Source organism: Leptidea sinapis, chromosome 13, assembly GCF_905404315.1.
Source record: "Leptidea sinapis chromosome 13, ilLepSina1.1, whole genome shotgun sequence".
NCBI classification, from domain to species: domain Eukaryota; kingdom Metazoa; phylum Arthropoda; class Insecta; order Lepidoptera; family Pieridae; genus Leptidea; species Leptidea sinapis.
Genome location: NC_066277.1, coordinates 13,913,170 through 13,937,778, shown reverse-complemented (window position 1 = coordinate 13,937,778; position 24,609 = coordinate 13,913,170). Strand labels below are relative to the sequence as shown.

At 36.5% G+C, this 24,609-nt stretch overlaps 1 protein-coding gene across 2 annotated transcripts in view; it reads left to right on the top strand.

The window, feature by feature from the left end:
• LOC126967620 (ras-responsive element-binding protein 1-like) overlaps positions 1-24,609 on the top strand; it is a 35,634-nt gene that overhangs the window by 9,089 nt on the left and 1,936 nt on the right. Inside the window, exons 2-5 of one of the 2 annotated variants that reach the window (XM_050812176.1) lie at positions 3,654-3,727; positions 18,317-21,011; positions 21,208-21,832; positions 23,261-23,478. In XM_050812176.1, the coding sequence (XP_050668133.1) occupies positions 3,670-3,727; positions 18,317-21,011; positions 21,208-21,832; positions 23,261-23,478 (3,596 nt within the window). In that variant the 5' untranslated portion in view covers positions 3,654-3,669. Of the gene's footprint in view, positions 1-3,653; positions 3,728-12,197; positions 12,330-18,316; positions 21,012-21,207; positions 21,833-23,260; positions 23,479-24,609 lie in introns of those variants that run through there. The other variant, XM_050812177.1, reaches the window with a different exon arrangement.

Sequence of the window (24,609 nt, the reverse complement as noted above, 5' to 3'; positions counted from 1 at the left end):
CGTATCTCCGCTCATATTCCTTTCCTCAAGGCCGTTCGCTCGGTCCCCAGCCTTAAGAAAGAAAATCACAAAGATTTACTTATCTTATCTTATATCTTTAAACGAGCAATTCTTTTATATATATATAATCTGAATCTCGGAAACGGCTCCAACGATTTTCATAAAATTAAGTATGCAGGGGATTTCTGGAGTGATAAATCGATCTAGCTAGGTTTCAATTTAAAAAAAAATGGTTTTATCCATGTTTGAATGAGAAACAGCTACAATAACATTAGAATACAAAGGTAAATTTCGCCACTATATACAAGACTATTATAGCTCAGATGGGACATTGGGTGATCCGGAAAGCAGAAGACCCCGGTTCGAATCCAGATGTCCTATTAGTTTTTTTTTTGTTCAAGTTTTGTACATTCTTAAAAATCCGAGCAAGGCTCGGTCGTCCGGATATTATATCTTTAAACGAGCAATTCTTGTATATATATAATCTGAATCTCGGAAACGGCTTCAACGATTTTCATAAGATTAAGTATAAAGGGGATTTCGGGGGCGATAAATCGATGAAGCCCAGTTTCAATTTAAAAAAAATGTAGTTTTATCCGTGTTTTAATGAGAAACAGCTACAATAACATTAGCAAACAAAGGTAATATTTGCCAATACAAGACTGTAATGCTCAGATGGGACATTGGGTGATCCGGAGAGCAGAAGACCCTGGTTTGAATCCAGAGGTCCTATTAGTTTTTTTTGTTCAAGTTTTGTACATTCTTAAAAAACCGAGCAGGGCTCGGTGGTCCGGATATTAAAAGCTTAGATGTCATATATTTTCTCAAAATTTAAGTAATCGTTATCTAGTTCTACAGTTTAAAGAAGATAAAGAAATAAAAGTATAAAATCTGCATTATTATCGGCAAAATTATTTAGTTTCTTTAATAGCAGACATACCTACTCCATTTCTTCCAGAAAGAGTCCCTATGTGGAATAATGATGTAGTAGTAATAATATACTCGGTAAAAAAAATACAAAACTTGACTCTTAATCATTAATAACGTCAGCATTAATAGAATTTCTTTAACAGTGGGAGGCTCGTTTGCACAGGAAGCTGGCTAGATTATGGGTACCACAACGGCGCCTATTTCTGCCGTGAAGCAGTATTGTGTAAACACTGCTGTGTTTCGGTCTGAAGGCCGCCGTAGCAAGTGAAGTTACTGGGCAAATGAGACTTAACATCTTATGTCTCAAGGTGACGTGCGCAATTGTAGTGCCGCTCAGAACTTTTGGGTGTTTCAATAACCCTTAGCGGCACTGCATTGTAATGGGTAGTGCATATCAATTACCATCAGCTTAACGTCCTGCTCGTCTCGTCCCTTACTTTCATAAAAATATACTACTGTGAAACTTAGCATAGTTAGTGGTAGCAAAACAATATACTAAAGCTGGACCGATTTATTTTTCGATATGAAAATATCTCGCCTTAATCGTCAAAACAAAGCAATATCTTCGAAAATAAATTTGTCACTAAGAATGTAATATTTATTACTGATCTTTTCCTTTATCAGTTTATTAAATATTATCACTGATAAGCTCATAATGTAATGAATAGACTCATAATTCCTTTTAGAGATATACATATGACTCAAACGGTTTAAATATTTATTTATACATACGTACCTATAGGGATTTCCATCAATAAAAATATTTACAAAAAATAAAGATAAATAAAAAATGCACTACGTTTTAAGCAACTGTTCGCTTTCAAACTTAGCCAGATTATACTTACTCACCAATCGCCATACAGTAAGTAGTACTATTTCAAACTTAGGTCAAATCACTGCACGTTTAATACTAAACTAAATTTCAACTTTTAATTAGTCAGTACCGCCTCTTATTACGTAGTATTTACATCCTCGCTGTCGTGATTTTGAGTATCACTGATCTGTATACTGGACAGGCTGTTCCATATCTGTGACAGCAAATTTTTCTGTGCCTAATTGAAGCGCCACTCGCGAGCGTCCAGAGAACTTATTTCGACGTAAATGGTTTCGAAGGAACGTACAATACTCTGAAGTATTTTTGCATTTTGAATTAATTTCGTTCGTTTTCCGTGTTATTTATACTTCAAGAATCAACGTAATTTTAGTACACAATTTGTTTATGTAAATGGTCTCCCACAACCTATCGATGTTTGCTAAAGTTGTCATCACTAGTTTCAGTACCGCAGACGCTCGCTACATGGCCAACAGTGCCAAAATGGCAAATATCAAACAGGCACAAAAGCACTTTGACAGCCGCCAGTCCAGTGATATATAGTAGAGGCCAGTGTTGAGTAGAAAGGCATAAAAGGCATTTATTTTCTCAAAATTGATTCCTTTAGAATTCTTTTTGATGTCATTTCTAATAACTACTAGATACTACTACCGCTTCGGAAACAAATGGCGCTCTGAGAGAGAAGAAGCAGCGCAAGAAACTCTCCCAGCATTCTTTTTTTGCGCTCTTTTCAATAAAAATATACAATATTGTACAATCATTTCTATCGCTATGAAATAATCACAATCTAGTCCCAGGCTGTCCGATCATTTAGATATTCAGCAGTGAAGTAATAGGATTTACGACAGAGCCATTATTTTATAAACCATTTAAATTTATTTATAGATAATGCCTGAACAGTGGCTGGGACTTTATTATAGAAGTGTATACATTTACCCTATAATTTTGTAGCATCGTCACCTAGCGTATGTGTCCTGCCGCCTGCGTCCGACCCATTACAGCGAGACAATGAGAGCCACCTCGATAAATACGTCATAATGACTAACCTTACCTTATACACGTGGAATACCGTTTAGAAAGTACTAGAGACATTCCAGAAGTTTAATAGGTACCCTCATTTATTGCTTGTGAATTCAAATCAATACTGTTTTCTGTGTGTTTTTGTTTTTTACTTATCTGTGTTCTTAATAAACAGTAGTAGAACTAAAGTAAAGTTATTCCTTAAAACTTTTTGTATTTGTCTTACCTTTGTCACTACAGAATTACATGACAGCGAGAAGTAATTTTAAACTTTTAATTTTAAACCCCAATAATTGCATATAAGGAAATTGACTTGTGATGTGTCGCTCTTGCAAATCTAAATTATTTCGCGAAGTTCGAGGCCCGCATCGTTCATAAATTTTGGTTACAAAATATTTTGTATAATTAATCCCAGAAGTGATGAATGTTTATTTTACAAAAGTACTTAAAAATTTCATGGTCGTATAAATATTCTACGATGGAAGGAAACCCTTTGGTGTACTCGTATTTAACGGGTTTATTATTAAACGCTTTATATTAGCTTCACCTGTATGTTTGTATGTTTGTAACCGACTTCTTTGGGCGCAATTTGACCCACTTTAAACGGCTAGATTTCGTTAAAACTTTGTAGATTTATTGAGGACCGATGACATTACACTAATTTGACTAAAAAGTTAAATATAAATAATTCTTAAAAAAAACTAAAAAGCACGCTTTATATAAAATTCACACAATTTACACTATTTTCAATTTAAATTTATTTTCTATTTTTTAGTTGAATTTTATATAAAGCGTGCTTTTTAGTTTTTTTTAACTATTATCTTTGATGTCTGTAATTTGTATAAAAATGAAATAATCTTTTTTTAATCAGGCGAGGTGCGCCGGCCATGCAAGGAGCCGCTAACGCCCCAGCAGCCTCCGCGGCAGAGCCTCCTGCTACACAACGTGAGTAAAACCATACTGTCAAGTGTACTATTTATTTCACTTATTATACATGTTGAGATCATCGATCAATCAATCACAATGATTCAACCACTGGTACATTGACCGTATGTTCATTAAGTTGAAATAGCCGAAGTATAATTGGTTAGAAGTATAAATCTTTCATCCATAATTTACGAAATTACTTACGAAATTTCGATCTGGCCACGTGTCCTGACGCCAGTTTAACATTTTATAACCATTCCAAGAAAACCGATTATCTAATTATGTCTACCTATTATGAAAATTACAGCATTTTAAAGAATAATATAATTAATATTATTTATAATTTAAAGCTTATGTGTATAAATAGAAAGAACCAGTAGGAGGCTCCTTTGCACAGGATACCGGCTAGATTATGGGTACCACAACAGCGCCTATTTCTGCCGTGAAGCAGTAATGTGTAAGCATTACTGTGTTTCAGTCTGAAGGGCGCCGTAGCTAGTGAAATTACTGGGCAAATGAGACTTGACATCTTATGTCTCAAGGTGACGAGGCAGTTGTAGTGCCGTTCAGAATTTTTGGTGTTTTTCTAGAATCCTGAGCGGCACTGCATTTTTATGGGCAGGGCGTATCAATTACCATCAGCTGAACGTCCTGCTCGTCTCGTCCCTTATTTTCATTAAAAAAAATAATCAAACACAAGTTTTATGAACACACACACAGACATTTTCCCGTCAAGGTAGGCAGAGACAATAGAACTAGGGCTTCCAATCCCGCGGCCTGTATTCAATCTCGGCATTTGCGGGACTACGAATTTTCAATCCCGCGGGATCTCGGTATTTGCGGGATATTTGGAAGCCCTTAATAGAACGCCACTTGCTTCTATCCTTACAAACCTCACGCGCTTCCTCTACATTCATTACTCTTTTCATAGATAATGTAACACCAGATTTAACGAAATAAGCTATAGTTAATTAAATCGAAACAGAGGAAACTGCAAAGAGGTTACTTCTTGCACATACCATTAAGAATTCTCATATATATAACGAAATATATCGCAATCGTGCTATGAAATATTTTTTTAATTTAACTTATCTTAAGTATTTAGACATCAAGCCATAAATTATGGCCAAGGATATATCTAGCCGAGTTAATTGCTCAAATAATTATTAAATAGTAAAAGTTTGCGGTCTGTGATGTCGTAATAATAAATTCAGTTAGAAGCAGGTGATGGTTACTATGTTTCGATCATAGACTGACAATATATTTGCGTATAAATAAACAAAAAAAAAATCCTTGATTTTCCATATTTTTCTATATGTCGCGGAGTCGTGTATGTTACAGTATGACAACTCTCTCTCTGTTATTCCTACTTAAACATTTTATTGGGATAAAACCTTAAGATGCCAATAGAACGGGCAACTACTAGTAACTAATATCTTCCCTTTCTTGGCCAAGGTAATGGCTGACAGGCTTGCCCTGCATTTTTCAGTATGACAACTCTCTCTGTTATCCCCTACTTAAACATTTTATTGCGATAAAATCTTTAGTTGTGAATGCAACGAGCAACTACTTGTTTTACTAATAAAACAAAAGATAACGCCTTTTTCATAAAAACTCATTCGTAAAATCAAATTAACTTCTGCTGTAGAGTTAAGTTGATAAGTAAGTGGAAAATTAAGCTTAATAACAATGTTTAGAACACAGTGAGGCTCTATAAAGGAGGTATTTAATTGTTTAAGATGATATAGACACAGGTGTTAGTAAGATTCTCTCCCGAGATACTTATGAACACAACTGTTTAAACTTATTGTGTTAATGAGGCATTATTATTATATATTTAGGTATGTTTAAAATGTCGCTCAAAGGCAAAAAGTTACTTGGGAAACTATCTTAATATATATATATACTAGCTGACCCAGCAAACGTATTGCTGATATTAAAATCGCGATACAAAAGTAACTGTTCATCGTAGATGGGTGAAAATTTGAAGCTGTATGTATTTTTTAATGCTGAATGCTAAAACTCATAATCAAACAAATTAAAAAAAATATTGCAAAAAATATTAAAAAAAAATGGCGTGGACCACATCCACCGCGTAATGAAGATTTATCTTAACACTTACTTAATCCAAGTGTAGTGTACTGGCCGGAATAGACTTTTATTATTGATGTCTACTAATATCCATTAGGCTGATGTTACAGTAGCGCCATTACTCGCAGGATGCCAACCTGACACGGAGAATTATCTCAACAGTGAACTTGACACATTCTCATTCAGTAACCCGACTTTGATGGGTAATTGTGCGCGCGTGCTGACTTTCTTAGAACCTTTAGGCTCTTCGAAAGCATTAATGATTAAATGACATATTTAAATTAGAAATTTGATTGTAACGAATTTTTTAACCGACTTCCAAAAAGGAGGAGATTCTCAATTCGTTGGTTTTTTTTTTATGTTTATTACCTCAGAATTTTCGACTGGGTGAACTGATTTTGATAATTCTTTTTTTATTTGAAAGATGGTGCTTCCCGTGTGGTCCCATTTGATAATGGCATCCATAAGACAACCATAAAAGTCTTAAATTTACTATAATGTGCGCGACAAATTTACGAATAACTCAACATCGCACCAACCGATATTATAAGAATCATCTAAATGATTCTTTTTTTATTAGAAAATATATACTTCAAAGGTAGTTAAGTAGTAGTAGTAGTGGTTTAGTTCAGATAATGGGATCTATATAATATGTCGACTGTATTGATAATCTAATCCAATCTCAAATTCACTGGAACACTCTAAAAAAATCATCAAAATCGGTCGAGCCATTTAGGAGGTTCGATTGTAAATCTAAACCATCCTCGAATCCACTTCAACACACACAGACAATTTCATTCAAATTCGGTCCATTCGTTTAGGAGGAGTACACTGTCAACACACGTACAGAAGAATTATATATATAAAGATACTAGCTGACCTGGCAAACGTTGTTTTGCCATATAAATTGTATTGATCTTTTGCTTGCTAGTTGATAAGAGATGGCGCTAGTTGTATTCATTAGTAACAATCACACTTCTTTTATATTTTGTATAATTCACAACATAGTTTTATAAATTATAGCCTATTTGTTATTCATGTGTGTAAGCTATATTATTGTAAAGTTTCATCAAAATCTATACAGTAGATTTTGCGTTAAAGAAGTTCAAACATACAAACTTTCACATTTATAATACTAGTAGGATATTCAAGACTTATTGTAATAGTTTAAAGTGACCTAGTTGTAGATACACATGCAGCCCAAGACAATTAGTGAAACGGTACATTATCTGATAAGGTGCCCAATATTTGTCCGATTGGGCAAACGGTCCCAGCCAATTGGACCGCTGGCTGATAAGCGAGATGAGTAATACGTTGACGAACATCCTGCAGGATAAGATTGTCTGTATTTGGCTTTAGAATGTTCCGAGGTACCGGTTTGAGTAAACAATGAATTAATCTTTAACGACAATATGGATTTTTGACAATTTATTCGTAATGCTGTAATTTTGACCAACATTGCTCCACAAGTCCCGCAATATCCGAAACGTTGCAAGCTTACGTACTACCTGTATGTACGGTGTGCAAAACAAGCATCACTAGGATATTACTATTAATGAATAAACAATGATTTATTTTTTAGTATTGTAGATTGATCTAAAGGTGTTGTGATGCTGATAACTATTATTATAATGATGAAAAATCTATGAGAGATTCTGGGTTAAGTAAAAAAGTATTTATTTACTACAATTATACCGATACAGAACAACAGAAACTACAGAACTGTTAATAACAAAAGTTATAACGGAACAATGAAAATTTCAAAAACAATGATAGCACGAAAATATTACGACATGTAACTGTAGGCAATGAATCTGCAAACCGTACTGACGCAACAGGAGAGCGCGAGGGGGTGAAAGTCTTAGGATGTGTGTATGACTATGAAGTAGGTATTAAAAATAAGTTTTTGCCCCAACTAATATTGAATGGGAATATCTATTTTAAATATTAGATAAGATCCGACATCTTTATTATTTTACACCTGGTACTTATTCTACGTGGTACCACCTGTCGGTAGTATAAAAGTTCGTTCGCTAAATTAGTGATGTTTTAATTAGAATTCCGTAACCAACGGGATCTCACTTAGACCCCTGTTCGTCGGGCAGATATTAAACGGGATCTATGTCATAAATCGCCATAGTTAGACAGCCTTTTTTTATAGTTTTTTTATTTAAAATACAATGTAGTTATAACTTACAATATAATAATAATATTGACACACTTTTTACACAAATTATCTTGCCCCAAGTTAAGCATATAGCCTGTGTTATGGGTTACAAGACAATGATATATTTAATACAATATACTTACTTAAACAAACATCCATGACTCGGAAACAAACATCCATATTCGTCATATAAATGCTTGCACCAACCGGGATTCGGGACCTCTAGCTTAGTAGTAAATAACACACACTTAAACTTTAGGAAGCTGTGTGTGAAGCTGCTTAAAATTAAATAACATAATATTTAAAAAGAAAAGAACAATTATTTTCAATTATTACAAAGATCTTATTTAAAAAAACTAGTATAGAAATCTATAAAATGCAAATAAAAAATAATTATCAACTAAATGTTACCAATTACAAATTAGTTGTCTACTTAGCTTACCGCAGATAAAATTATATTAATGAAGGATTTTGTAAGAAATACTTTTTTAACGATGACCTATATTTTTTTTATTTATATATAATTTTTGAATCTCTATTGGAGTCTCGTTTAACCATAGAGCAATCACGTAGTTGTTGGCTCTTTAAGGCGAAGAGTAAGCAGAAAACACGCAAACAAGGTGTTTTTAGACAAGTTTTGTGGTGAAAATATAGCATTTGGAGCTATAAACACTACTTTATCCTGTTACACATACCCTTAAGTCTTACTTGTAGGTTGCTAATACTTGGTGTTAGTTAAACTTAACACTCCAGAGCTATTAGGAATTACCCGTTTTGTTTGCAGTTAAACAAGTTTTTTCTCGGCATGATGCATTTGTTTAGTATACTGCTCCCATAAAAGTTGTCCTTATAGCTTTTACTTTTTTGTGTTGGTACATTTTATTAAGATTAGTAATCAATAATGAGGATTGTAAGCAATTAAACTGTTTGCGCCTGTTAAAATCTAAAATTTTCGACGCAAAAATTTTGAAAATATTGGCTTTGTTACATAGGAGCCGTGAACTCATATCGCTCAAGGTCGCCGGCATTTAGTGTCGCCTTAATAGATAGAATAGAAATATTATTATTTACCATAGAATGACAATAATATAACATATTATAACAACAATTGGTAAACCTCATGAAGCTGCATCAGTTCTTAAAAGAGCTTTGACATTAGGAGAAGAACTGATAAGAAACTCCTAGCCCATCTTTTAAATCATATGTACCTATAACAACTGAGCCTACTTTTTTTTATGAAAATAAGTGATGAGACGAGGTGGACGTTCAGCTGATGGTAATTGATTCGCCCTGTCCATTACAACGCAGTGCTCAGGATTCTTGAAAAATCCAAAAATTCTGAGCGGCACTACACCTGCGCTTGTCACCTTGAGACATAAGTGGTCAAGTCTCATTTGCCCAGTAATTTCACTAGCTACGGCGCCCTTCAGACCGAAACACAGTTATGCTTACACATTACTGCTTAACGGCAGATATAGGCGCCGTTGATTTATCCATAATCTAGCCGGCATCCGATGCAAAGGAGCATCCCACTTATTACTTACTTATGTACAACATTAAAAAATTCATTTAAAAAAAAACACGAGGATAGTAACTTGCGTCGTTTCTTTTTTTAAAAATGATTCTGGAATTTAAACAAAAGTGACTAGAATTGGTTGAAACTAAATTAATTTCACCAACGAAATTGCTTTGTAATGCGTGCATGCCGTATCTGATAAAATAGTATCATACCGTGATAACTGAATAGCTATAGGTACTTAATATCTCATAAATATTATTTAAATATGAAAGATAATGCATATAATTTATGTACTTTTAATGCAATATTTCATAAAAGGCATTTATTTTCTCAAAATTGATTCCTTTAGAATTCTTTTTGATGTCATTTTTAATAACTACTAGATACTACTACCAATTCGGAAACAAATGGCGCTCTGAGAGATAAGAAGCGGCGCAAGAAATTCTCCCAGCATTCTTTTTTTGCGCTCTTTTCAATAAAAATATACAATATTGTACAGTCATTTCTATCGCTATAAAATAATCACAATCTAGTCCCAGATCATTTAGATATTCAGCAGTGGAGTAATAGGATTTACGACAGAGCCATTTTTTTTATAAAACATTTAAATTTATTTATAGATAATGCCTGAACAGTGGCTGGGACTTAATTATAGAAGTGTATACATTTACCCTTAAAGCTATTATGTATCTCATGAAGCCTACTAGAATTAGTTACAAGAAATCCCTTATTTCTAGTGTTATAATAATAAAATTTCGTAACTCTTTTCAAAATTAGTAATTAAAACCAAAAAGATTAGTATGATGGAAAATTTAAGGGATAAACCGAACTACTAGAGTAAGGTAATCAGGCAGGGGGAAATGTTGCAGAGAAACGATTGCGAATTGAGTTATTTTACCTGCTTGTTATTAAGAACATTATCATGTTGAAATATGCCTGTATACGTCATCGAAAAGACGTTGTTTAATTATGTATTATTTTATAAATATAGATATTGGTTATTTTGTTTCTTACATATAACTTTTTCTTTTCAAACTGTACGATGTACACCTAGAGTGAATTCTTACATAACTAAATGTTTATCAATAACATCAACAGATCCCTAAAAATAACTTTAGAGAAAGGTAACTAACTAACAAGCGCATATATTTCACAAGAACGTAGCGTCCACCATCCACATAAAAAGGTCATCAATAATTCTTACTTGAACTTGGGTAATATAATGTAGTCTTATTTAAGAACTTCTTAAGCCTTTTCAATTATCTAAAAAAGGTAAAAATCACTTTCAAAATTTCCCGCATTAATTGCGTAAACAATGTCCAAACAATACTACCCGCATTTTCACGCTCTGAGGGAAAAGGTGCTGTCGAAATGGTCGGTTGACCAAGTAATTGTCAATGGTGACACCAAGATACCAATTGAGTACCGTTCAACTCAGTCGAGCGAAGAAAGCGGTACGGGGGACGTACCAGTCATATCAATCAAATCGCTTATTATTACCGTTACACGCCATCTTTATTCCAGTGATGTAAGGTGTAATTTTGGTGTGCGGCAACACCGCGCCGTGATAGGTCGATTTAAATTCCGAATAAGCGGGAAGGAGGAAGTCACGTGGCCACGCGCATCTACGCGACACCTTTTCTCCTTATGAACTTGATTGAACTCGTGTGCTCGTAATTTTTTAATTTTATGTGGCACACGTTTCGTTTGCTTACATTCCGTTTACATTTATCTCTGTGTTGTAACGCCCTTTAATTTTAGTTGCCCCCTCTAAAATAACATCGATTTCTTTCGACTCCGAAATCCAACATGTTTTGAACAGCTTCAGGCCCTCTCTCGCTTCAGAGGAAACCCGTTGCTGCAAGGATTTGAGCCCCCAAGGCTCCAGTTCCAGGATAACATAAAATGCCTCAAATTATAGTAATAAAATATGCATGATATGGTCAAAAATGTTCGCTTCACGTGCGCTTTAATAGCAAAAAAGGAAATAATTATGATGGGAGCGGTGAGCTCATTCTAAAATACAAAAAAAATAAGCTGTATTGCATTCTGTGAATAAAAATCAGGAATTTCAACATATTTTTCAATAAAACCAACATTTTCTCTGTACATGACTTGCGTTGCGTAAACGGACGCCTATCACACCGTCTGATAATAATTAATCATTGATTACAGTCACTTACATCATCCGCTCTTCAACTATTTTCGTTGTTAAATTATTTAAGTTTTATTAAATGACAATTCATTTAACAAAGTAGTTTTGATACTATTTTTTATGGAATGGGGCATTCGAACTTTGGGTACATGTACGAGTATTACCAGAAAAAACACGAGTGCTAGGTGCCTATCGGGGACTATTAGAGTTGCTCATGTCGTATTGACCTGGAAACTCTGCTGATGGTAGTATGACTGTAGTTGATTAAAAAAATAGCTGTACTAAACCCGTATGTTATTTCTAAATGACAAACACTTGCAATTTTACAGGTATGTTATATTATTCTCTTATTAAAATAGATAATAAACTTTTTATGCAACGAACTTAATTTTTGTTAAGTATTTTTACGATAAGAGTACGCAGATAACGGTAAAAGAAACTCAATTTAAGGAACTAATTTATATTTCCATTACAATTTGAAAATTTCGATTAAAACGTGCTTTTTAATTATTCGAGAACGATCAGTTATCACTTCAGATGTTTTTACAAACTCAAGGCTACGTGTAATAGTACTATATTAATACTGGTGTATTTAGTTTTGCTTGGGTTTTTTTTTAATATAAAATAATTTAATTTTCACCCCTAGTTTTTGTCGCAATCTAAAGAACTGGGTGAATATAATATTTAGGTAAGCATCTTAATTCTAGTGCTGTGACTACTGACTTAAGATTATTTTTATTTCATTCTTTCCCATAGAAAGTCATATTTCCTCAATTTACCTACTGATTTTAAAATATTATGTTGACCTTCTTTGTTTTTAAAGTTAAGCATAATCAGTATTCATTTTCATCAATTAGAGGCAGGGTGTTATATGCGAATAAAACTAATTTAAATTGAAAATCATATATGTATACTTAAACCTACTCAATTACAGAGCGTGATAGTTAACAGAAGAGTTGTTTAGGCAAACATGGATTACACATAAACAGGCTGCTTAATTGGCTACCAGTAATACAGTAAGAGTTGCCATATTCTTCAGCATAGTCCAGGGTTATAGTGGGGATTCGAATGGATTCAGTAGATGTTGGATTGGGTGAAAAACAGTCTTAAGTTTGATACACAATGTATGTTGGACACCTCCAACATACATTGCTATGCAGATGACAGCACTGGTGATGCCGTATACACGGGCCATGCAAGTCTCTCTCGGGAAAACATCGACCAGTGCCGGGAGAAACTTGTGTCTTCTATCGAGTCCTCTCTCGAGAAGGTCGCGGAATGGGGTAAATTGAACTTTGTCCAATTCAACCTCCAGAAAACTCAAGTTTGCGCGTTTACCACTAAAAAATCCCCATTTGCCGTATCACCGCTCTTCGACAACACTTCCCTTAAAGCCTAGCCTAGTATCGGAATACTGGGTCTCGAAATCTCGAGCGATTGCCAATTCCGTGGCCATCTGGAGGGCAAAGCCAAATTGGCTTCGAAGAAGCTGGGCGTCATCAATAGAGCACGGCAATACTTCAAGCCGGCCCACATTCCAGCGCTCTACAAAGCGCAGGTCCGGCCACACATGGAGTATTGCTGTCATCTCTGGTCTGGCGCACCCCAGTATCAGCTCGATCCATTTGACCGCGTGCAACGCAGAGCAGCTTGAATTGTCGGGGACCCAGTGCTCGGTGAACGGCTAGATCACTTGGCGTTGCGTAGAGACGTCGCTTCATTGTGTGTCTTCTACCGCATTTATCACGGGGAGTGTTCCGAAGAGCTATTCAACCTGATTCCTGCCGCCGAATTCCACCTTCGCACGACACGCCATAAGTTAGGTTATCATCCCCACCACCTGGATGTGTTGCGGTCCTCCACAGTGCGGTTTTCAAGGAGCTTTCTTCCACATACTACAAAGCTGTGGAATGAGCTTCCTTGTGCGGTGTTTCCGGGACGATACGACATGGGTACCTTCAAAAAAAGCGCGTACACCTTCCTTAAAGGCTGGCAACGCTCTTGTGATTCCTCTGGTGTTGCAAGAGAATGTGGGCGGCTGTGATCACTTAACACCAGGTGACCCGTACGCTCGTTTGTCCTCCTATTCCATTAAAAAAAAACACAATTAATTAATTGAAAGGTCTCTTTCCGCATTCCAGAAGTTTCGTCTTTAAAGTAAAGTAAAGTATGTATTTATTTATGACAACACAAAACATATTATATACATAGTAAAATTAAAAATGCGACGTCATGAAAAGGACACCCACTCAGCATTTTTGGAATTGTTTTCCAACACTGATTTTCAGTAGCCCATACCAAGTTAACACGGTTTATTCTTAAGGGTAGTAGAGTTTTACCAATAAATAAAAATACCTCTTAGTGTTTTTGATATATTCTATTCCGTAATTTATAATAGAATTTTACAAACGATTGGTAAACGCTTACGTTATAAATGGTATTGTTCGGTCCGGTGTAACAGACGTCCGTATCGTATTACTTAATTGTACTGCGTGAAATGATTACAATGAAAACATGATACCAGTCGTTCAATAATTCTGATAAGCTTTCGATGCAGATTTATTTTCTTATTGATAATGCCGTGGACATCCGGTATCTTCGTAATAACATTATAAATGCTTTTTTTGATTCGAATGAACAAATTTTGGGACAAAATTATAAATGTAGCAGAAAGAACTAAACGCTTTTTTTCACATACATACCTTCTTTCGCTTCTTCAAGTTCCAAGTTTTTTTTTTATTAGAGGCGGAAATGGCCAGTAGGGATGGGAAACTAAACTGATGGGAAAAACTGCAATTCTGGACCACACTAGATGCGCTGCCATCTTTTGTAGTAGAAGTAAGCGCGTACACCTTCCTTAAAGGCCGGCAACGCTCCTGTGATTCCTCTGGTGCTGCAAGAGATTGTGGGCGGCGGTGATCACTTAACACTTTCTTTTCCCATAAAAAAAAGTATTGGTTCGGAAATACATCAGCCGTCTGATTCCACATAGTGGCTGTGTAAGGCAAAAAGTTTTATGCGTAAGTCGTGCCAGAATTCGCCGAGTCAACATCTCCTGAGGATGCCTCGCGTAAAGGCAAAACACGTGTAGAATTTAAAAGACAAATCTTAGCAGAATTAACACAGTATTTGGACGGTATCGTCGTATCGACCTAAGGCTAGGGAGTTCATACCAAAAATTTGGTTGTACGCTTACAAATGTAAGGGTGTTGATGTGTACTTGGACGTTCCGACCTCAATTTGTCACTTTACTTAAAGGCCGGCAACGCTCTTGTGATTCCTTTGGCTGTTGAAAGAGAATGTGGGCGGCGGTGATCACTTTACATCAAGTGACCCGTACGCTCGTTTGCCCTCCTCTTTATTAAAAAAGGAACAAAATAAATGTACAATCTAAATAACAAGCTCTAAATTTACTCTTCTTTGTGCCGTTTGGTGTCGAGACACTTGGCCCGTGTGGCCCAGAGGCGCGGAGAATGTACAAAGTACCATCTTCTCGCCTCAATAGGGCTACTGGAAACCCAAGCGCTGGCAGCTATTTCGGTCAACGGATCAGCCTAGCTATCCAACGTAGAAAAGCTGCCAGTATTCTTGGTACCTGTAGTGATAGTTTTACGGCCGTTTTCAATAACGTATCTCTAGTTACGGATACATTGCTGTCACTGTTTTATTACACAACATGTTATCTATCCATAGTTATAGTCCAATGCTTTATGTCGATAGGTTATTAAAATTTAAGTAAGCGTAAAAGGATAGATTTGTCTACCTCTAGTAAGTTAAACTAAGGAAAGATACGTTATTGAAAACGGCCGTTAATTTAATGTAATCATAGTATTGTAATATAGTTATAAGATTTGTTTTGTGTATGTATAAGCTCTAAATGATGTAATAAGAAATATTTACTCGGGCAGTTACGTACATGTCTCGCTGACGTTTTTACGTGGTTTTTAACATAGTTTGCATTCGGTATCCATTTTCAGCAGACGTGGTCTTTATTTAGATAAAAACATCCGGTGCTTGAGTCGTATGTTTCAATTTACTTAAGAATTTCATTATTTGATTCAATTTCAGACCGTTCATTTGATGTTATCACTAAATTAAGAACAACTTAGGTTAATGAACAATTGAAATTTTAGAATCTAGATAGATTTATTTATAATGACCAGTGGGAGGCTCCTTTGCACAGGATGCCGGCTAGATTATGGGTAACACAACGGCTCCTATTACAGCCGTGAAGCAGTAATGTGTAAGCATTACTGTGTTTTGGATTGAAGGGCGCCGTAGCTAGTGAAATTACTGGGCAAATGAGACTTGAGAACTTATGTCTCAAAGTGACGAGCGCAGTTGTAGTGCCGCTCAGAAATTTTGTTTGAATTGAATCCTGAGCGGCAGTGCATTATAATGGGTAGGGCGTATCAATTACGATCAGCTGAACGTCCTGCTCGTCGTCTCGATCCGTATTTGCATAAAAAAATCGCGAACTAGGCTATTGCATTGAACTGTCTTAGTTTACGCTCAGTATAATTTCAGCTGTCAAATGACTATAAAAACGAAATCAAAGATTACCCTAAGCTTACACTCACCTAAGTTTTACGTGAGTAAAGTTTGAGCAAAGTCTTAGTACCTACGCTCTATAGATCTCAGCCTAGCCTGGGACTAGATTATGATTATTTTATAGCAATAGCAATGATAGTACAATATTGTATATTTTATTAAAAATAGCGCAAAAAAAAAGCCAGGAGATTATCTTGCGCCGCTTCTTCTTTTTGAGCGCTATTTGCGGTAGTATCTAGTATATTAGAAATGACATCAAAAATTATTCTAAAGGTATTCATTTTCAGAACAATAAATGCCTTTTAAAATTTTTCTTTCTTCTATTAACTGGTTGATCCGAGTGGAAAATTCGTAAACTATACTTACGCCTTTGAGAAACAACTCGGCTTTATGATTTTGTTTATTTTACTATGTACTGTACCTACAATACTGACAAGGCAATTTCACAAGAGTAAAAATTTTAGTAATCAAATGATATCCAAATAAAAGCCTCGAAGCCACTCGAGTTTATTAAAACAAAATTATAGAGAAACCTAAGTAATACATTATCTTGTACATCGCAGCGTACATACGGGGGAGTAGGTAGCTATGTAGGCTGCCAGTATTGATTTTCCTCCAACCAACCGCCGCTCAGTGAAAACATGACTACAGAGGACCGCGCCCTTTCTGTTGTTCATTTATCTTGCAAACAAGCTTGAAAAACCGACCCTCGATCATCGATTTACCATCGCTGCTTTAAATCTAGTCTTTCTTATTTAAGTAGTTTTCTTTCTTATTTCATTTCATGAAAGAAAAGAGACAGATGACATTCTAGAAAAACAGTAAAAATATATATTTCTATAATGATGAATCAACTAAAAATTGAGCCAAACATAGTTCGATAATTATTGTTTGTTTCATTTGTGTTGTTTGTTTTGATGTAGTAGGTTTGGTTCGCAATATAATTGCTAAACGTGAAATTGGACATTTTTGCCCCGCCCTACCCTACTAGATTTTGTAATTAACACGAAATTGTTCAGATTTGGTTTACGAGACAAAAATCAAAGATTTGCTACTTAATTCAATAAATTTATGGAACTTCCCTTCCATGTGTACGAACGAAGCGACGGCTGGTCATACGACATACTTCATGCTCGGGAACGGGCGCCGCTTTTTCTGCCTGATCAATCCTGTGATTCGGGTCTACTATTTATTTATTTTTTGTAATAAAATGTTTAAAGTTGTATGTTCCTTTTGATTCTATTTCATATTTTGTTAAAATGTTATTCTTAAATCATTATCTACTTACATTGCATAGGGATTCATGCATCTGCAATCATTACTCTTTTTTTTTATTTTATAGTATTTATTTTATTGTTTTTTTTTTCATTTTCATCAAACCTCAATATTTCCCGAAGTGTTGACAAATCATAATATTTAACATTCTAAGTGAATAAATGCTTTTTAGATTTTGTTTTTGCTAACTAACATCGCTAATAGGTACAATGCTAGTTAATATGCTGTTTTATCTTTAAGTAAAATTATTTTAGTCTGTGGTAAAGGATATGCAAGTTAAGCTGAAATTCCTTATTGGGACTAATTACGTTACCATTTCCAAAACTAAAGAAACTAATTTCCACGGAACAGAAAAACTAGTTTTTTCTGTTCTGTGCTAATCTCAAATAAAGAAGTAATAATTTACTAATATGAATTATTTAGTGTTAAACTGTATGGTGCTATGTGTATTGTTATGTAGACGTGACTGACTTACAGCATTTAATACAATAGCTGTCTGAGTCATGACCGAACATCTCAGTTTTTGTGGTTAAGGATAACTAAATATACTTAACTCTACAAACGAATGTGACCCTTATTACCAACAACAAAATGTCTTCAATGCTTCACAATTGAATTTACGAGACAAAATGTTTTGCTTTTATCTAGATTGATTTCAGTAATCTATTAAACGATTGCAGGAACTTCCCGAACAATAAAGTTAACTTTATATTATTCTAATAAACACATTTGTACTATTCACCTGACTCACCTATTGTCGAGTTTTCTTGGAATAGGAAAATGAAAGCGGACTACGTTATTCAAACATCGACTAGCTATTAACTGTGATGTGTATTTCCCTTGTTGCAGAAATCAAAACAGAAGTTATAAGTGAAGCGAAATTTGATGCAGACGAAGTAGAAATGAAGATAGAAACACGGGCGCAGAGGACTACGAGTATAGACAGTGATAATCGCTCGGATAGGAGTGATGATGATGACTGCAGGCGTGCACGGAAGCGTGCTGCTTCATCGTCACCTTCACCGATGCCCTTGGACAAAAGAATAGCGCGATTCGAAAGCTCAAAGTGTCTCCAGAAATTCGATTCCGCAAATGCATTTGACGTTCATAGGTTTACAGCACACGCAGAAGATACCAAAGCAAATTATGAAGATCGTACTTACGACTTTTCGCATAAAAAATTCTCAGAAATAAGAAATATCATCGAACGTAACCCGCAAAATTTGACTGTGCATGATCAGATATATAGATGTGAATTTTGTTCAAGAGACTTCCCCTGCGTGCAGGTGTTAGAACTTCACAGGAAAACATGTTCGTCTTCGATCAATTCCAGCCCAGAAAGGGATCGACGCGAAGACTTTTTTGCCAAATTAGATTTGAGGAACAGGTCATTTGGCATTCCTGGGACGTTAACCCCTCCAATGGAAAGATTCACCCCTAAATTTGATGAAACACACATCGGCAATGGTATCAGACATATCGATGCAGCTAGAGATTTGGCAGATATTCAATCAATTCTTAATGTCACATCAGCTGGAAGCCTTTTAGAAAGACTAACTGGTACCAGAGTCTCCCTTGAAAACTCAGTTCTTACTCCACCTGATACTATTAGTAAAGATCGCGAACAAGAAGAAACTCAAGATAATTTTGCTGCTGAATTCAGACGCATGAAATTGCGTGGAGAGTTCCCGTGTAGGTTGTGTCCCGCTAAATTCCCAAATTTAAGAGCTTTGAAAGGACATAACAGAGTACATTTAAGTGGCACAGGCCCAGGACCTTATCAATGTAATATGTGCCCGCATGCATCGCTTGACAAAGCAGCATTAGTTCGTCATATGCGAACACATAACGGAGACCGACCATACGAATGCGCTGTTTGCAACTATGCCTTTACAACTAAAGCAAATTGTGAAAGACACTTGAGAAATCGTCATGCCAAAGTTACAAGGGAGGATGTTAAGCGATCTATTATATATCACCCATCTGAAGATCCTAACAACGACGAGGTTAATTCAAAACTTGCAAGAGAGGAAGTTAAAAGATCTTTGGCTTTCCACACTCCAGAGGTTGAAAGACGCCACGAAAATTCTGGTCGAGAAACTCCGCTCACTCATTATGCACCTCCGTTTATTGCCGAGAGACATCCGGTAACTTCATTGGCTAAGGCTTTGCCAGACACGCCTACATTGACGCCACGAGAAACTGATCAAACAATACCAAGAATCAAAGTTAAAGGTATTGGACAGCTGACACAAATACCAGAATTCAGGCCACCGGATATCACGTATAAGACAAATGACGTTCAACCCGATTCGTACAATGATGATGCACCTGTGGATCTGAGTACAAGTGATAATAACAGTTGCGATGTACTTGATCTGAGTAAGAAAAAGCGAGATATTGAAGAAGAGGAACCGAAAGCTCCTTCCCAACCTATTTTTGATGCCTCCGCTGCAGCTGCCGCTGCTGCTTTTGAAAAGACAAGATTTCTACTTGCCCAACAAAGACTCTTCGAATCATCATTACCAAAAATAGACCCTGCCTATTATGCTACACAGCTTTCTCAACTCTACGCCGGTGCAGTACCTGGTTTGCCAGGACTGCCGATACCACCATCATTTCCTATTAATCCTTATTTTCTACAATCTTCTTTTTTCCCCCACCCTACTGATTCACAAGAACTTGCCGAAATAAAACAACGTATCCAAAAAGAAATTATTCGGGGTTTGAGCATGTCCGGGGGTAGGTTAGTTTCGCCTGATCAAGAAATACAGCCTAAGCAAGAGCCAGAAGATGAAGATCAGAAACCATTACAAGTGACAACGACTCCTACACCGCCGCCGCTTCCAGAATCTCCACGTCCTATACCAACAAATGCTGCACCGCAAAACGATTCTGTAAAAATGGTGATTAAAAACGGAATACTTATGCCTAAGCAAAAGCAAAGAAGATATCGTACTGAACGCCCTTTCTCTTGCTCCCAATGCTCCGCACGTTTTACTTTACGTTCAAACATGGAAAGACATGTTAAACAACAGCATCCACAACACTGGAGTGTCAGGAGACCAGCCCCTAGAGCGCCACCGCCATATCCTGGCTCAGAAAATCTCTCCGACCGGGTTAAATATGCTTTATTAGCTCGCCACCTGGAACGACCATCACAAATAGATCGGTCTCCTGTTAGAAGAGATTCAGATGAAGTCGCTGACAATGAAGAAGATGAAGAGGATACTTTGGTGATAGATGAAGAACCTGAAGATAATAAGTCTGATGAACATACTGCTGCACATCGAGCCGCGGCTGAAATATTGATGGCTACACGCCATCAAGAGCTCAGCAAAGATTTCGATTTGAAAATTGCTGGAAGTCTTATCAATAAACCTATACCTATTCCTATAGAAAAAAATGAAACTGGGACAGATCCTATACCTTTAAACAAAGACATTCAATCTGTTGTTCCAACTCGCAGTGACGAGGAAGAAGACGAAGAAGGACTTGTAGCTTCTACTAGTGAAGGAAATATCTCGGGCAGCGACGAAAATAAGTAAGTAAATCAGAGTTTATAATATATATCAACCAACAAGTTTGCTAAATGTAGAGTTATTAACCTAGCCCTTTTTGAATACTTATATTTAGACACCCGATATAAAAATTAGTTCATTCTAACTTTTTTGTTATCAACCACTTGTTCTAGTGTAATGAAAATAAAGCATCAGTTTAATGCATCAATTCATTTTCAGGTCCGAGTCAGATACTGGCACACAACCTCCAAAAAAGAAGTCTGCATACAGCCTAGCACCAAATCGTGTGTCGTGTCCATACTGCCACCGGAAATTCCCCTGGTCATCGTCTCTTCGCCGCCACGTCCTGACCCACACGGGCCAGAAACCTTTCAAATGCCCACACTGTCCACTTCTTTTCACGACGAAATCAAATTGCGATCGTCACCTCCTGAGGAAGCATGGCGGTTCAGCTAAAGCGATTCTAACCGAACCCCTCCCGGATGCTCCTCCAACTTCCACGGATCGAGCGGTCCCCGAGCGACCTTACAAATGCTCATCATGTCCCACAAGCACATTTTCATCTATAGAAACACTAAAAAAGCACGTTGCCTCCCGCCATTCCAATTCGCAACCACCGTCCCCGAATCCAGAAGAAGAAACAGATTCAAGTTTGGTCTTCAAATGCCATCTCTGCGAAGCGTCGTTTGGTGAAAGAAATGGAGCTTTGGGACATTTAGCTTCGAGCCATCCGACAGAATATGAACAGTTGGTGACCAAGGGTGCCTTAGACGCTGCTAGTGACAAGAGCGAAAGTGCTGACGACGACGAAAGAGGAAAGTTCCCTGACCATGCTAATAGAAAGGTAAGTACTTGTAACAAGTCTTTATATTGAATTATTTGAAAAGGTCACTTGTTTGTCAATGATTAGCCTTACACACGACAACTCAACACCAGAGATAAAGTTATTACTTACACAAACATTTTTGCAAAAACTGCCGTTTGATCCGTTTGTCGGAGGCCATTTAACCAGAAATATTAGTAACTAGAGTAGATTTTTCCCTTAATTTATCTATATTTGTAAACATCTGTGGTCGCAGTGACGATCATAAAATTCTGCATTGTGCAATATTTAGTATAGCAGACGTACCTCTAGGCATATATTGTTTTGTTTCAATATGGTAATACTGGCTTACAATAACTTTCTAATTATTGGAATTGCTCTGTCACTGCGTTGAAACATTGGATGTATCTTTTCACGGTATTATATAACCCAAGAACTTCTATCGTCGTATTCACGTACACTATGGTTATACTAACAGTATGATAATTTATGCTTTATAAAACTGATAGGCATAGGTACCCATTGCTAGCACAAAAGCATGCCACTATTGAGCAATAGGTACCTGGTGGCATGTGTATAAACATTTTCTATATTTATAATCAAAACTCCTTCTTGTTTTCTGTTTTTTGACAACTTGTTCAAATTATTATAAAGATGTCATTCAATACTACCCCAATACCAACGCATAAGACTTGACTTTATAATATTAAGCTCAATGTAGAGTTATTCCAAGTTTAAAATTACTTCTCCCTGTCATGCAAGATAAAGTTTTAAATTTGGAATAACTTTACTTCGCGTTTATTAATAACACAGCTACTGTTTTACGTCTGATGTAGGTGTGGTAATGCCCCGGACGAATATTACACATAGGTACAGTTGGTCACTAAATAGTCTCATTAAACCGTTGAATCATATTATGAAAACAGCGTAAACAACTTCAAAGATTGGAAAAATAATTGTGGTTGGAAATTCCGAAGGCAAAAAAGATCTCGCGGTCGCTCTCCAACAAGAGCGACCAAATTAAAGACTGTCATCCAAATTCTCCGCGGTTGCTAGAGATCCGATGGAGGCAGATTATCCGCTCCAGATGCTAACCACACGATCCTCAGATATGAGGGACCGACCCCAGAAAGATATCATTGAATCATCATCAGCCGGAAGACGTCCACTGCTGGACAAAGGCCCTGCCCAAAGATTTCCGCGACGATCGGTCCATCCTGTGGAGGGCCTACCAACACTGCGTCTTCCGTTACGTGGTCGCCATTTGTGGACTTTACAGCCCCAACGGCCATCTGTCCGTCGAACTATGTGCCCTACGGATCTCCTCATTTCTGAGCCGATCTCGCCGGGAAATTCCGAGCATAACCCTCTCCACTGCCCTCTGAACGACCATGAGCGTCTGCGTATCGTTAGTCATAATCTTTAAATAATAATATTATGATATTTTAGGTGGTATGCGCTTTCTGCGTACGTCGCTTCTGGTCGGCAGAAGACCTTCGTCGCCACATGCGTACACACTCCGGGGAACGCCCGTTTGCCTGCGACCTGTGTCGCCGCCGCTTCACTCTGAAGCACAGCATGCTGCGACACCGCAAGAAGCACCGAGAGGAAGCCACCGATGACGAGGAAACAACACCGCCAAGCACCCCTAATGATGCTGTCAACGGGTAAGCTTAAGTCGATTTACTTGTAGTATATTATTATCAATGTCCTTCATATGCATCACCCGGCATTTCACCTCGTGGAACTAGCAAAGCAATATTGTTACCATTGAGGAGATTTTCATTTGTCCAATTTTGTTATTTTTCCTTCCTTCGGGTGTTGAATCATATTCTATATCGTCGAGGAACATATTTACAAAGTCATCAAATCCCTGTAATGTTCCAATCATTAATTCTTTGTCATTTTTAACCGACTTTAATTTCATTATAATATGAATACGTGAACCTTACACATTTGTCTACCAGTTCAAGCGGTAGGAAAGTATTTGAATTTGCTAGTGCCTGCGACATCTCCGAAAATCTATGACGAATAATACGACTTACTGATGATTAAAAAATATTAAATACAAATGCTATTCTTGAATTCATGTCATAACTTAAGTTCCTTAAACTTGCTGCATTCCTAGTATTCCTAAGAGCTGTTTGATTTGACTCCTGCTGCCAAATTACACCATCCAACAGCAAGCAACTAAAACATCTGGATATGTGGCGTGATTCTGCAGTGCGATATCTACCTACTTAATATTGATTGAAATCGTTGTGTTTCAATTATGGCTTGTCAATCTTTAAAAAAAGCTTGTAAATCCACAACAACGGCGATTCATCAGTAGCTCTACCATGAGTTTACAGTTATCCTACTCCATAGCGACAGCGTAAAAAATAGTATGGAAAATTATACAGCGCCTCTGGCGGTCACCTATAGAACTTATTTCGGTAGTATGGGTCATCATAAAGTAAAAAACCTATCGCAATCATATCACTAGCGAGTAACGCTTTGCAGTGTTTTCTATAGAAAATCGGTATCATCAGTAACTTACTTGAGAGATGCTGTCGAGAAATACTGTTTCGATTGTAGTTTTATATATGATATAATTTATTAGCTTTTTCGAAGAAAACTGTTATGAATAATAACATTATAAAATCCAATACATAATATATATAAATACACTACAGATGCTCATTTATGCTACATACGCGCGGCGTATTTGTTGTTTTTATATTTAGAGCCTTGGTAACAAGACCAGCAGCTCAAACCAAAATACAATAAAAGAAGAATATTTTAATAATTTTTCATTA